Genomic DNA, 16,262 nt, shown 5'->3' on the forward strand with positions numbered 1-16,262 from the left:
TTGTCATTGAACTGAAATGTTTATTCTAGTAAACAGTACAGAGCATGTCAAGAGGATCACTGTTCAAAATAAACCAGCATCTGTTCTCTCCTCAGCAGGTTAGTGTAACTGTGAGCACTCCTCCAAACACTTTCGTCTTCATCTTCACTTTTTATAGGACAAATAGAACAGACATGATACTATACACACTGTATACACATCATATGCATTTTCATAAAGACAGCTCAGATTATTTCACCTACATGGAGGAGCAGAGAAAAAGAAACAATGAGCTTCAGCAAAGAAAACAATAAAGTGGATGGAGAAACTAGTCCCTCTGAAATTAGTTTTGGCTGCTTACTATGAAGCATCAATATGTCAGTAAGACAGAATTTAAAGGCTTCATACCAAAATGAAAAATAAAAGGAATATTTCAACAAAGGAATAATTAAGTTGTAAATCTATATATTTTTTCAGCTATAAATATTTCTTCTTTTTTTAAACTGCTTACAATGCTCATAATTACAACATATGGAGTCAGGAACATTGCGTAACAATTTTCTTTCCCCAAAACAGATAAAAAGCATGAATGAAAGGTTTGTTGATTGTGCAGCAAGTGGGATGCAATGAAAGCATGAGCTTACTGTACAGAGTGCGAACAGAGGAGTGGGTGGCTGCTGGTGCATAAATAATCATATTAAAAACATACGCTACATATCAAAAACATCAGGCTGCTTTCACAGTAAACACAGTAACACTAAAAATAAACATTATCAATTGCACAATGGAGGTATCAGATGACAGTTAAAATGATGGTACAGGTGTCAAAGCAGTACACAGCAGACGGTCTGAGGACAGAAACACACGAAGAGGAGACGGAGGGTCACAGTTCACAGCAGGCTGAGTATAAATGTCTAAACATTCAGGTACCAACTAAAATGTCTCTCAGCTGCAAAGGTCAGGCACTGTCATGTACCAGGAGTTGGCATCAAATATCTGGTCAGATTTAAAACATGGTAACCTACTCTTTGATGTGAAAGTACCCAATTAAATTTGTCTACTTTAGACTAAGTCATATTTGTACACACATTTAACATGTCAGAGCTTTGTCTTTTGCCTTCAGTAATGTTTCGGTGTCTGTGCCGAGACTCAGGTATCACCACTAGAATCAAAAAGGTCCAAAAGACACCCAGCACTGTTTCTCAGAATGCGTGATCTCAGCTTCTCTAGCTTCTCTATTTAGCATGAAGTTCATTCTTGACCCATGTCAAGAAACAGTAGTTTGACAAAAATCTGAAAGCCAGCAAGTCCACCTAGTGACTCTACTTAGTTTCTCAAGTTTAAGTATTGGTATTGGCAGGGCATATCACATAACTGCTGCCACATCTTCTATAAAGCCCTCTGCTTCCTAAAAGTTGCCATTTACATTGTGTGAAAATATCTAACCTGGCCTGCTAATGTAAGTAGAGATAACTGTGACTGCAGAACGTCAGTTATACTTTGGAGCACATCTATAACATAAAGAGTTGGTACCATCCTGTGATATTCACATCTCGTCTTCATGATACATTTCTGCTCCCATGTTTCACAAAGGGTTTGCTTTCAGAATGCAGCTGAGCCAGCTGGCAGTGACTTCAGGACCAGACACTGACACCACATTAAACAGGACACTCGGACATTTTGAATATTCATCTTTTTGCTGCATGTCACATTGTTGTGAGTAAGTTGATGGAGCTTTAGATAACTGAACATTGCTTATTTAGCAATGCTATTCGGTATTATACGGTATACTTGTAACCTTTTTATGTGACGTTTTTGGAGATGAAAAAGAATAACAGAGACTACCATGGTGAGTTTGGAACCTTATACTCCTTTTCCACCAAAATTTGCATGTGCATGTAAGTTTTTTAAACACTGATAAACAGGCTCAAAACAGGCTACAGACTGCGTTCCCATTGCCAGTAAAGCAGAGCTGTGTACACAGCTTGCTGCAGAAGATTATGTCTTTCTGTGTGTGTGTGTGTGTGTGTGTGTGTGTGTGTGTGTGTGTGTGTGTGTGGGTTGTTTTTTTGGGCTCTGTGTGTGTCACATTTGATGTCATCGATGGGCCGCAGTAGAAAGCAACATGGTGGAGGTCTGTGGAAACTTCATGGTGGTAACTTGTATCTCTTACTAATTCAGTCTCTCTTTTAAACTCGGTGCAGACTAATTTGGCTCGATGTTTGAGCACGGCGTGCCATTGCACCTTGCCAGTTAATGAGCTGAAATTAGCATATTCACCTGGGTGTTGTGTTTGCAGTAATGCCGATCGGAGCCTGAGGCAATAAAAAATCGTGATCTCTGCAGTATCATATGGTATGAATGCAGCTTTTTTTGTGCAGAGGAAGTGAGCATTAGCACTTAGCTAACACTTGAGCTTCAATACACTAACCAAAGCTGTGTTGGTATTCCTTATCACAACTACTGGGTAACAGCTGACAACAAGCTAGCTTGATAGTTAGCAGCAGCCAGTGAGGAATGAAAACAGGTGTAACAATGTTCCTCATACAGTAACATGTTCACTACAGTGTGACAGCAGCAAGGCAAACACTTTAAATGCCAGTGTGAGTTTTATGAATCAGAGGTAACTGTTGTCAGCTGTGTACGGCTCAGAGCAGCTCACCATGTACTAGGGACACTGCTCCTCTACAGGGACGCAGTGTGGAACAGCGACAGCAAAGGAAATACTCATGATATGTAAACAAGACAAAACATGGCAGGGAGAGGCAGTTCACATTTCTATCTGGCAGAATCAGTGGCTACACAGCAACTTCAACTTTCTGTCCGTTTTGGGTGAATTCACATTATTAGCATTTTGACCCCTAGAAAGGCAGTTCCACACTTATATATCACATCTGGAGAAATATGTTACCTTACTGGCCTCCTTTCAATGTGACTGGAGAGGCAAATGTAACACCAAAGAACACGAGGTCATCTTGTTGTAGCAGTCAGTACGAAGCCTTCCTCAGAGGCTGCTGTGACCCAACACCAAGACTGCGTTTACAAACTATCTCAGCAGTTACAAATCATTTTCAGCATGTGCATGTCCAATTACTGGATTAAACATTCCTTTGTTTGTTCTGGAGTTCCACCCAAAACACCGCATGTTGGCATTTGACACAGACCCAGCCCTGAGGACAGTCACACTATGCAGCACGGTCTTTGATGGGTGTCTGATGGAGGCTAGACATTTCTGGATAATAGGCAGTCATAAAATTTGTTATCGGAAGAATGCTAAAAGTATAAACGCTCCCTAAAATTGTGCAATTAAGTAGGCTTGGGTTGTCCCACAGTATTATACCTGGGTATTTAGAAAATCCTGAAAATATGTTTTTCAATACTGTCAAAAACACAGGCACTCCTCTTTCTTTAAACTCATTGTATATAGTGCACAGCATGCACCACCAAAGCTTAGTTGCAGGACTATAAACAGCCGGCAGCCAGCAGGCAGAGAGAGAAAGTGCAGGGAATAACAGCATGTTTTTATATCTAAGTTGGTGAATTAAGGATTTATTTGGGCCAAACTGGAGCGGGTGATTGTTGGAACAGTGGACTTACTAACTAGATTATTAACAAAGTAACCAAGACTGTTTTTGTTTGTGCCAAGTTTGAATGAAGTGTGTTTTAAAATGAGTTAACAAGGCTATTAAGCCTTGTGAGTCTTCCGTGATCAAGAATAGGTTGAATTCAAAAGGTGTACAGTTGTATTTCTGTTTAATGAGGAAAATAGGTGTGAGAATATTACTTTTCTTAACATTTTGAGGGTTTCTCATATGTATTCATTAGTCTTTAAAAAGCTGAAAGTCAGTAGCACACTCACCATCAGTGAAAAGTCAAGTCAACCTACATCATCCTGTGGTATTAAACCCTGCAGATCACTCAGGAATCTACTCAGCAGCAGCGTGCTACAGGGCTGCCAGTGGTTGTGAGTACTAGTAGTAGTAGCACTAATAGTAATATATTCAGACACCAGTGGCAGCACTGAGCCATCTTTGATTTTACTAAATCACATTTTTGTTCCTTCCCAAAATGTTTTTAAGGGCATTTTGTACCTTCAAAACTCTTCCTTTCCTCTAAAGAATTAACAGACTAACAGAGATTTTTGAGTCCCATCAGAAGACATCCAGTGCTGCTTTACAATGTATGACTAACCTGAGAGCAAAGTACTGCTAGTGGTCTAATAAACACCAACAATGTCAACAGGCTGTTCTTTGATTGATTCTTTGACTGAGCCAAGTGCAACACTTGTCTCTCCACATTAAGTGTACAAAGTGATGATAAAAATAATAACGTCCCATAAGTAACATTTAGGAGAACGTATGTGCTCTGAGCAGAACCCAGCAGCACGGCATGCACGTGGCAAAACACTGACTGAAGCATATGACTGGTCATGAACACACACTGAATACACACTCACATATATAAAAAAACAACATGATATTCATACCTACAACAGAGGGGCTTGAGGGAAACTGAAAAGAAGCTGAGCAGAATCTGTTTTGCTTTACCTGTCGACTCGACTCTGCTTCACTCAAACATCAGTAACCACTTCAAGTAAAAGGGACAACTCATAGAAAAACAAAGAGAGTGGTTAAATCCAAACATCAAACTATGACACATCAGAAATAGAAATATTTCCAATCTCCAGTCAGTTCCAAACCTTTCCAAACACTCTGCAGCTTGGTGCCTGCTGCTCTGCAGAGCACTGACTACCACTGCAGATGAGGCTATAGCACAAAACATCTAGATTAATATGGATGTTCTTTTAAAATATAAACATGTCAAAAATAATAAAATCATAACCAGCTCTTGAAAACCATGTTAAAATCCTTGTTCAATAAGAAAACGAGGTCAAACATAGAAAAAATAATTCCCTCATCTTGCCTTTCATTTGTTGGATGTGGTGTGACATCACAGCATCAGGATCAGAGTAGAGCTGTCGAGGAGACGCATAGTTAGCTCTGTTTATCTATTTACACTGGACAGAGGGCGAGAGAGTACTGCAGGGAAGCACAGTACAGTCTCACACTCACACAAAGAAAATAGATCTGTACAATTTGTTGCTGTCACTCAGAGGATATGTTGACACTTGAAGCTATTACTTTCATTCGTCAGGTGTCATATTAGAGGGAAACAGCGTAATAATCAGTTTCTTTTAAAACAGCTGAAGAGCAGTTGTTTTTTCTTTCCTCACGTAATGCATCAAGAGTCAAAGGAGTCAAACATACAAGACTAATGTTGGTTAAAAGTGTTCTTTTTTACATCAGAGCTGGAGGAGGGGAGCATCTCTCCTTGCTGACTATCTCAAACACTGACTCAGGGACAGATTAACGGGAGCTGGAGGAGCTCTAAGGGCCGTACACATGCCGCGTTTTTTGCATGCTAATTTCTATTGTTGTCAACGGAGACGTGCAGCAGGCATGCTCCTACGCCACACCAATGCCGTTGCAATGTGCGCGTGTTGCCCTATTTCTCTCTGCATGACGGCTTTGTCACAAGATAAACAGAGTTCAACATTTGGAACACAAAGACTGTATGAAAAGATGGAAACCATGAAAGCTTCCAAAAGTGTAGCTTTTGAATCTCAATCGCTGCAGTGTCTGGCTGCAGTAGAGGGCATAAAGCCCCCCCCCCTACCCCGTGTAAGTAAATAGGACATAGGCCAAACTAAAAACTTGCCAAAATTATTTTTTTCCAAAGGTGGTTTCTGTCCCTGAGGGTAGATCTCATCACCCTGATGATTTTTCAAGTGATTGTTTGGTTTATTAAGTTAGTCAATTCAACAAAAAGGGGATTTCCTGCAATGACTGACAGCTGTGAATTCCACTCAATGCACTCACGTTCAATAAGGCTGCTTGCGACTGGTTGGACGGGTGTTTTGGCGGGAGCTCCATCACTGCGAAGATCGCTACTGCGCACACTCCGGCTATGAATGGCATCACCAACGCAAGATGGCAGCAGCCGTACCCGGGATATTTTAGCTTCACTGGCATAGTGGGGGAAAGAGAAGTTGTCTATTCCTATTTACAGTCTATGTTGGAACCCAGCTGCATGCACCACGTCATTTGACGAGGAGCAACCAAGCTGGCAGATATCTTTCCTTTCTTCTGTAAATATCAGTCTCTGATAAATATGGAGAAGAAGTTGATCATTTTAATGCAGGGATAGCGTGAGCTTTACATTTCTCCACAGACAATATTTTAGACCTAAAACACACTTAATAAACAGCTGGGAGAAGATCAGCTCTGCACGCAGAGGGCTGTGATATAGTGCTGATTCTGGTTGCTTAGCAACCTCAGACGCAACACAAGAGTAGCACCCAGTGCTTGAAAATTCATGTTTTCCAGGCGGTTAAAGACGCGACATGTGTGCGGCCACATCATAGTGATGTTATTGGGATTGTCTCAGCTTGGGCTGTGAGACTCTATGTTTATAAGAGAGCCTGTGTTACACACTGAGGGTGTTAAGTTAAAAGACATGGGGGCCTTATCACAGAGGTCCCAGTTTTATCCTGGCCCCCCTACAGCACATGACCTCATCAATGAGTTAATAATGTCAATAGTGCTTTAAGGTCCTTGTCATATCCATTTATATTGTGTGCTTCAGTGATGCATAGCATGTTCCTTAACAAACCTACAATAACATGATCACAAACTCATACCCCCTTTCCACCAAATTAGCTCTGAACCAGTTCCATTCAGGGTTCCTGGGACCTTGGAACCACCTAGTGAAGCAGCCCGCATTTCCATTAGTTTTGCGCAGAACCATCACAATCAAGGACGAGTCATCAAGGGCTGCCTGCGTTAATGCGTTAATCACAATGCTATCAAGGTCCGCAGGTAACAAGGTTTTGGGTTGTTTTTTTTACATTGGATTTATCACCAGTCGACATTCCTGTCTCTACGAGGCTGTACTGGGCTGAGTGTTAAAGCTACAGTGATGATATTTATCCAAAACTGAAAGACCAAAGGAATCCAGTGGTATCAACCATGTCTAGCTTCTTGGGATGGAGGTGAAATAACTTTCAAACTTTTGATGATGGAAAAAACGGTATGGTCATTTTACAGGGGCCACCTGACCTTTGACTTTAAGATACCTGAGAGAAAATGACTTCTGTGGAACTCCATGAGTAATCTGGTAAGAATTGATTTTCCTTGTCAATATGAGCATTTTTGTAATGCATAATAATGGGACTGAAAAAAAATGTGATCAAATATTGCAATTAATTGCAATTACAATTTTTAAAATGGATCATTTGACAGCCTTGGTTTTTACCAAAAAAACAAGCATAGACTAACTACTAATGGAACCACTGCACATTCATTTTTTTCCTGACGATTTCTAACTTAACTTCTCCACTGTTGTCATCTCCATCCTCTTTCAAACTTGTAAAATATGACCCGCTTTCTGATGATGCCATAGTTCGCAACTCAGGTCAAGGAAATCCTGCTATATTTTGGTCTCAGCTGGGAACCAACTTTTCGGCTTCTGAACCAGTTTATTTTTGGTTGAAATGTTCTGTATGGTTCAAAACTGGGTGTGGGAACCAGAACGAAACTGGTTCCATGTTGGTGGAAAAGGGTTATAAGATTCCCACAGTGAACCTGGAGCCATCAGGCCCCCTCAGGGGTTTACCTGCTCTGCCTTGTTGATAATCCAGCCCTGTCTGGAACTTTAGATGCAAATCTCTAATCTCGTTTTATTCCCTGTTGTGGTATGAACTTAAAAGGAAAACTAATATTTGTAGAAATATGCTTCAACTTAACCAGAGTCAGATGAAAGACGAATGTCAATTTCATTTCTGTGCATCCAATACAGAATCAAGTCGATCTCAGCACAAAGCAAAGGAAACTATTCTCCTTCAGCAGAAAATCAACCTACTCACTTGTTCACTGAGTCTGGGTAAGTGACAGAACTTCCTGAGAAAAGAAATGAGAAAAGAGAGATTATTATGAATTGCAACCTCTCAATCCTGAGAAGTGTAAGATCCAGTCTCCTCTAGAAACAAACACTTGTGTAACACCTCATTCTGTGGGATTCTCTTTACAGCAAACAAAAAACACTGAATACTTCCACACAGTTCTGCCTTCAGTAGCTCAGTGATGTATCCATGTCACACCTACATATGAGGAAAACATCCCTTTTACCTTGGGAGTTTGAATTGTAGTGTTATTTTTCTTCACAGCTGCATGTTGCAGGTAATAGCAACAGTTTGGTTAGCATGCCAGTATGTCGCATGTTCCCTCGCTGTGAGTGGAGCTGCAGAAGAAAAACGAGCTGAGATTCCAGCCGTCCAGGTGTCGTGTTTCATCTACAGTCAGCAAGTTGGCTCAGTCCGGTGAATGGATCCATCGCATTACTGTCCGGCCACCAGAGTGCATGAACACAGTGCATCTATTTGTTTCCATCAGGCCCCTCTTGGCTCCTCCTCCTCCTCCATCCTGCAGTTCTCCATGTCTTCATGTCAGCTGAAGAGTTTTGCCGTGACAACTTCTCGACCCTCACTTTTGTTGGCTTGTTTTCTAAACACAGGGTCAGCAGCTCGCCAAGAAGTTCTTTATTCATTGAGTCATAGTGCGTAGGGGAATGTAGATAGTGGTAGTCCAGGTCCTGTGTGTGTGTGTGTGTGTGTGTGTGTGTGTGTGTGTACCGGAGTGTGTATGAACACTTGAGTTAGTCCAGTGATGTGCTTTGTGTCTGATTATCTAGATGTCTGTCATTTTTGTGTGCAGATTAGCCTGTCTGCGCTCTGTCTGTGTATCTGTGTGTGTTTTGGTTTCCAGGTCATGCGTTGGACATCTCAGCCTTGCTGAGGGCGATGGCCAGCTCCAGGTCCTCCTGCTCCTGCTGTCTGAGCCTCTTCAGCCGCTCTCGCTCCGCTCGCTCACTCTCTCGCTTCGCCCACTCCAACTGCTGAGCCTCATTCCCAAACTGAAAAGAGAGAGACAGAGAGAGAAAGACAGAGAGGCAGGGGACAGGGGGGTGTATATTAACAGTTGTTAAGAGTCTACACATGCACACACAACAACACACACCAGCTGGATTTCATCTCCTCACAGCTCACACTCTGCCTTTTTTATTTACTACCGTACTTCACTTTTTTTAACAATTGATAACTATGATTTTGTATTTATATATTGCTGTTAATTGTTTCTTTAATGACCCTGAAGAAAGTGCAGCAGATCTATGCACACAAACACACAGCCTATAAACACACACACACACACACACACACAACAACAACACATAACAGCTGAAGTTTCACACTCACACTCTGCCTTTTTATTTATTCCTCTACTTTATATTTCTTGGTTATAATTGATACCTGTAATTTTTTTATTAAAACGTTGTTTTTAACTTTTTCTTTAATGACCCCAAACAAACTCAAATTGTATATACAGTACAACAGATCTGTAACACACACACAAACACACACGCAAAACATGTGTTTATAAGTAATAATTTAAGAGACATATGAGATATGTTTGTATATATGTATGTTTATATATGTACTGTAGATTAGCATACTTTGTTGACTAATTTAATGACCTATTTTTTTTTATTATTGACTATTATTGTTATTTATGTGATCAGTTATTAATTTTGTTCACTGTCTGTAATTGTCATTGTGCTTTGGCAACACGTCAAATGTCATGGCAATAAAGCCTCATGAATTAACTTGAACTGAACTGAATTAAGAGGGAGAGACAGCATTGTCTATCTAAAGTGATGTTCTAATTTTGTACTCTTGTCTCTGTAACATAAGTGTGTTGTTTAATGCTTCAGTTGTAGTTTGGCAGTGGTGTTGAAATGGACTGCAACACCACCTCTAACTATGACTCAGCAATAGTAATAAATATATAGTTGAATTGATGCTTCTCAGAAAGTTAAAAGTAAAACTAGTCATTTCAAGTACAAGCTTGTCTACCAAAGACCACTGGGAAGTCTTTACCCTGTAACATGTCCCTCTCAGTAGATATACTGCTCACAAGAGCTTTTTCTTAAGACCAACATGTAGAATTGTCAGAACAATTACATGACGAGGTGCATGTCTGAAGGGGCTGGGCAGAGAGTAGAGTTATGACAGACATGGGATTCCCCATATCAATAGAGATTTCAAATTTGACCTCAAATCGTAAGTATGTAGTTGTTATATCTTTGTGTCTATTGTTAAACAATTTCATCTTTAATTTGAATTAGTGTTATAAAGGATAAGCAGTAAACTAATGATGAAAAGAATAACAACATTGAAAAAGTTATATCTAAGATCTGAAATCACAACAGTTGGGCTATTCTATTCAAAGTGTCATATGAAGTACCTTATGGTCATTTCAAGAGTATTGATCAAAGGCAATAACTTCAATTTTCACCTGAAAAAGCAGTGAAGTGAGAAACAATCCTGTAATCCAAATGCATCCTGCGTCCTATCATGTTAGAAACGGAGCTTTTTGCTTAGTTACAGATAACCTCATGGTCATTAGTGTGATTTTTTCATAATCTACAAAGTTAATGTTATTTTGTTTTTCAGTAAGACATGATGGGAGATGTATCAGAACAAATGCTTCAGCAGACATGTGAAATGCACTGCCTCTATGGTAATTCATTCACATTATTCTAAATAGAACTGCCAACATGTTTTACGTGATTTTCAATGTCTCACCTTGACTTTGTCAGGTCCTGTCAGAGAGGTGAATCACAGAACAGAGAGGATATGAATCATCAAACTTTGAACTGGACTAGTTCATAAGACATCACAGCACAGCACACAGACACTGTGAGGGGGTCCCTGCAGTGTTTCTCTTCAGTCCACTTTAAACACAATATATAACACTGTGTTAAGCCACTTGTTAGCTTTTTTTTAATGCTTCAAACTACAGCCAAATTAGTGTTAATTGAAGAGAATCATGAATTAGAAAAATACTAAGCTACCAAAATTGATACCATTCAGTGCCAGATATGAGACAAATCAACTGAGGTGAAACAGAACTGTCAGTGAACCTCTACACATGCTGACAAACTATAACTGGAGCTTAAGGAAAGAACAGCTAACAGGAAGACTCAACAGCAGAAGGTGTGACATGCAGAATGAGAGAAAAAGGCGGTAAAATCCACTGTGAAGGTATTATTAGTTACATATTGTTACTCCAGATTCTATGAATATGGGCATAGCCCTCGGAGAATTGTCGCTATGGGCATCATCCCCTTGCGCTTGCCCTTGTGCCCTGCACGGACTTCCCTAACATCCACGCCTATGGTATATAACACCTCCATAATAGTTCTGCTCCTGATTGAAGACAGCTTTCCTTCAGCTGATGTAGATGGTGCTAAGCACTGCCCGTGAACGCTTCGAGCAAATCACATTTTGTGAAGGTACACAACGCACTCAGACATAATGTTAGTAGACCTCCACAAAAGTAGCACCGGAGATTTTGATTGTTCGGTGGTTATTTGAATTTATGCAGTTATATCTGAAAAAAATGGTCAAATGACAAGCATGGGGTAAACGCAGTGCTGTCCACTGTGACAAAGTGTCTGTGCCATGAGGGCGGCAACAGTTTGCCTGAAAAAAGCTGCATCATCATCCAGAGCCTGACTGAGGTTACAGAGCTTATAGGCAGTGATAAGATGTCACCACTAACTCGCTCCCATGGAGGAGAGGCAGTTGGTCATTTCATAAGGTCAGCCATGCACATTTTAAAGGTTCTATATGCAACTTTAAGAAAATCCTTGTTTAATGAGGCCTCTGTCTGAGGCTGCTGAGTGAACTGCAACCTGTTGTTCAGACTTCGGTGTGTGGGTGTAGGAGAGCACCTACGTCTGCCACAACACTGACTAACTGTGACTGACGTTCATCATGTTGATAAAATACTGGAAAATAAATTTCAATCATATCTAGAATAATGCTACTACCTGTCTGTTCCTATATTTCATTTGGACCACTGGCTCAATGATGCTAACTAGCTTGCCGTTTATGAATGACTGTTCATTCAGCTGACGTTACAAAGCAACCAAAAGCAGATTCATTTAGCATGGCATCTGGCTAAATTTTGGCTTAGCTTACAGTTCCTGATGACAGGATCTAGCCGGTTTGACAGGCAGGGCACAGACAGCTAGCTGTAGAGCAGTTGAACTTCTTCATCTTCTTTTCTGTTCTTCACTTACTGACGGCCTGACGCTGAGGAACAACTTGGGAGCAGAACTATGGCTCCATGTGTTCTATATGGCAGGTGTGGACATGAAGGAGGCCTGTGCAGGGCACGAGGAAGCAACAGCAGAGTCCTGCATTGCTGTGTCAGGCTGCTAATGCTAATGCTAATGCTTGAGAATAACCCTAATATAATGAAACATGCATGGCAAGAACAGACTGCAGAGTTGTAGCACTAATCAACTATCAACACCAAATAGTGAGCATAAACACAGTAAGGTCATGCAGGGCAGACACACTCAGCTGCTGAGAGTTGAGTAGTGATACTGTTGTGTGTTCCATGGATAAATCTGAGCTGAGTAGCACCAGTCCTGGCTTCTTTACCCCCATCATTACACACATACTGTCTGTCAGTGAGCTGAGCTTTGGAAGCTTACTATATTCAATTATACAATTTTTATCCTTACCATGACAGATGACATTTTAATTTCCAGTGATGTGTTAAGAACTAAATGTAATTTGAAATCAATATCACATTGTAAACTCTATAAAATAATGTTTTCCTGATACTGATGTATATATATATGGCAGAAGTATTTATAATAATTCAGACCACTGAACTGGGTTCCACTGTTGTGTTACAGAACACTGGACTCTTGTAGAGCGAAAACCCAATTTAATCATTTTCTTTGTTTGCAATCACAATTTGCTTGTAAATGTAAATTTAGACAAGCGAATTCTATAAAAATGATTACAAGATATAATCGTAATCTTACAATTTGATGTGTTAAACGCTCAATATTCAGTAATGTTAAGTTATGACCTGTCCCAAATTGGCTGTGTTTCGGTTAAAAAACACATTCATCTTGGTAATTATAACAGATCAATATATAAAAAAGTAGGCAAAAAAAAGAGAATATTTTCAGGTTGTATTACAAAATATGAAAACATTCAGAGGTTGAACTGATAATGATAGCTGTAGCCCTAATCTGGATAATCACTTCTAAACAAAGGGCTTCTGTATTCACACCTGATAATAACAAGAATTCTTCTTATCTCGGTTCTGCCCGCAGTGATCAGATCTCAGTATGCAAGTGAATGATGAAGAGGTGTTGTTCTTGACAACAAACAAGCCTTTTTTTATTTATCCAGATAAGCTAGCAGACATGGATCCTATGTTAATAACAAGTGGAAGTGAGGTCACTGGTGTAAATCCTTTATCAGATTCAAGCCACAAAATATACTACCGTGTTTGAAGACACACAGTAACAACTGAGTATATTCACTACACTTCAGTACAATCCACTAACTAGGTGTTATAGCATTGGGAAGAATATACCAAACACCGCCTTTTATTTCTATACTGATGATACTATCCATTATTGCTTTGCACTCTGCTGAGGCCTTTGAGTATCTTCAGTTTGTGTTTAAAAAGTATAAGAACAGCTTTGTCAGCTGCATCTTGTCCTAAAAGAAAAAAAAAATAACTTTTTTGTTGTTGTTTTTTTTTCTTTTTTTTTATTATGTCAAGATCAGTAAATTCGGAACTGTCTGAGAAAATTGTTACCAGAGGTGGTCAACAAATTGGGTTGGTGTATACTTTTAAATATCTGGGATTTTTTATGGATGGCAACCTGTCTTTTAAGGTGCATGCACCGTATGTTGTCAAAAAGCTGAAGATTTTCCTTGGCTTTTATTTCAGACAAAAAGTATTTTCTTTTTGTGTGAAACAGAAATTGGTGGAGTCTACCTTTTCACCCATCATTGAATATGGCAATGTGTTGTACATAAACGGCCCTGCTCACTGTCTTAACACGACAGCATGAATCATGTGGCTCTGAGATTCATTTCAAACTGCGGCACTCATCGGTGTTTACGAGTGATCCTGAAGTATTCTGCAGTCAATGTAACTTCAGAGCAGTGACAGTGCTGGTGTGTGAGCAGAGCTGTGTCGCCTGGTCTACTCACTGACAGTCAAACAGTATCACCATCTCAACTCACAGAACTGGAGTCTGCGTAACCCAAGGTGGAGTCTTTAGGGGCTTTACTTGATGCTGACGATGGGGCGAAAGGGTCTTTGCCGCTGAACGGGTCTCCGAGGCCCTTTTTACTCTGAAACGGGTCAATGGCCTCGCTGCCAAATGGCTGGAAAGGGTCACATGGTTTGGAAGGGTCTGCTGTGCCAGACATGCTCACTGGTGTGGTCTTACCTGAAAACAGAAAAGACAGAGGTAAATATCAGCACAAAGAAGAGGGTTTGATGTCATCATTTTATGTCATATATTATTTCTGTACTCCTCATTGAAGCAGGCATAAACAACCTGCTCACAGCACTGATGTAAATAAAGCTAGAGTCTGACATGCTGAGGCATTCTTTACAAAGATCAGTGGAGTGAATAAGGACAAACAGACAAGGTGCTTCTGGGACAGCACAGAAATAATCTGCTTTGTGGTGAGGAGGATTTGCTGAGAGAGGCAAAGAAAAAAACAAAACAGACTTATGACAGACTTCAGGTGTAACATATCTCAAGAGGAGGATGTAAAGTGCATGTGTACACTGATGGCTGACAGATAACATGACTCATCACTGCAGCCAGCATGAGTAATTCTAACCTCTGTGTTGATAATACACCATCTGATTTGATGTGTTCTGGATTAAAACACACAAACACTAAATTTTCTAGTTCTCACAGTTCTGCCCACACCCTGCTTCACCTCCGCTGTGACCTCAAAGATAACTACCAGCTTCTGAAAGCCACACAAGTTTCATCTCCCACACGCGGCACACCAGAGCAATTCTTAAGCAGAGTCTCAACCCAAATCTCTCTGTCAGGTATCACATGCAGTGCTGCATCCTCCGCTGGTACTGGAAATAACACAGAGAGAGACAACAGCCAGAGGACCAAAACCAAACCCCAGAACCCACGGAACCATTCTCAACGGTTTCCTGCAAAAACGCATTTGGCTGGGTTTCTGCCCACATTACCAACTATTGGTTCACCAATTTACCAATGAAACAAACAACCATATTGTTCATGTTCATAGACCACACATATTCACAGTCATGGGAACAGTCCACATGGATTCAGCAATGATATATTTTACTTCCAGATTAGTTGTCTGAGTTGGAATTCATAAATATAAAACTAGGCCTGTAATTCACATTTCATTTCACAATCTCCTGATGATTTTTTTGATTACTTGATTCATGGTTTGGTCTATAAAATCAAAACTTAGTGATAAATGACCATCACAATTTCCCATACCCCAAAGTGACACCATATTTTATGGAATAAGTAAAAATTAATTGATCATCAAGTAACTGCAGATTTATTGTGTCAATTAACAAATTGTTCAGCTCTACATAAAATGTTTTTATATAACACATTTTCTGTGTCATGAGGAAAAAAACCCAACCATAACTCCATATGTAAAAAGTGAACCAGAACTATCACTTCAAAGTTGTGTGTCTCTGCAAACCAATAAGGTCTCCCCTTCTGTTCCTGAGTTTTGGTGTTGAATAACAGCCTTTTTGGCTGTTATTTAACACTATTAAAATCTAATCAGTTTATTGTAGGTTCCAAGTGAACATTTGTGCCAAATTTGAATAAATTACCTCTTGGTGTTCTTGAGCTATTGCCTTCACAAGAATGAGACAGATGAGGCCACAGTGACCTTGATCCTTGATCTATGACCACTAAAATAAAGTAAGTTCATTGTTGAGACCAAGTGGACATTTGTGCCAAATTTAAAGAAATTCCCTCAGGCAATCTTGACATATATCACCCTCACAAGAACGTGATGAACATATGTAAAGACAACCACCACACAGAAGCATATAAAGCCAATTAAATCATGAGCACTGAAGTTTATTCTTCAGCTTGGAGCCAACATGTGTGACAAATAATTTTAAATGAAGGTCCACTTACTAAATATTATTTTTTCCTGACTTCAAATTACAATCACATTTTCCCATCTCTTACACTACATGTAAGATATAAAGTAAATATATAAAAATATAAAATTTGGTCTCGTTTATGCTGTAGAAGCCCAGGTAGATCTACACATTAACAAAAAGACAATATACTGTAACAGAAAT

The 16,262-nt window shown here is 39.9% G+C and overlaps 1 protein-coding gene across 13 annotated transcripts in view; it reads right to left on the minus strand.

The window, feature by feature from the left end:
• LOC121965311 (epidermal growth factor receptor substrate 15-like 1) overlaps window positions 1-16,262 on the minus strand; it is a 53,463-nt gene continuing 37,201 nt past the window's right edge. For 10 of the 13 annotated variants that reach the window (XM_088077373.1, XM_088077372.1, XM_088077370.1 and 7 more), the window contains 3 exons: window positions 14,212-14,373; window positions 10,679-10,695; window positions 1-8,949 (listed from right to left, as the gene is read on the minus strand). In XM_088077373.1, coding sequence (XP_087933499.1) covers window positions 8,803-8,949; window positions 10,679-10,695; window positions 14,212-14,373 — 326 coding nt within the window. In that variant the 3' untranslated portion in view covers window positions 1-8,802. The remainder of the gene's footprint in view (window positions 8,950-10,678; window positions 10,696-14,211; window positions 14,374-16,262) is intronic. The other 3 variants (XR_015776566.1, XR_015776564.1, XR_015776565.1) reach the window with 3 other exon arrangements.

This window comes from Plectropomus leopardus, chromosome 5 (assembly GCF_026936395.1).
Source record: "Plectropomus leopardus strain MGB_pleo_1.0 chromosome 5, ASM2693639v1, whole genome shotgun sequence".
NCBI classification, from domain to species: Eukaryota; Metazoa; Chordata; class Actinopteri; order Perciformes; family Serranidae; genus Plectropomus; species Plectropomus leopardus.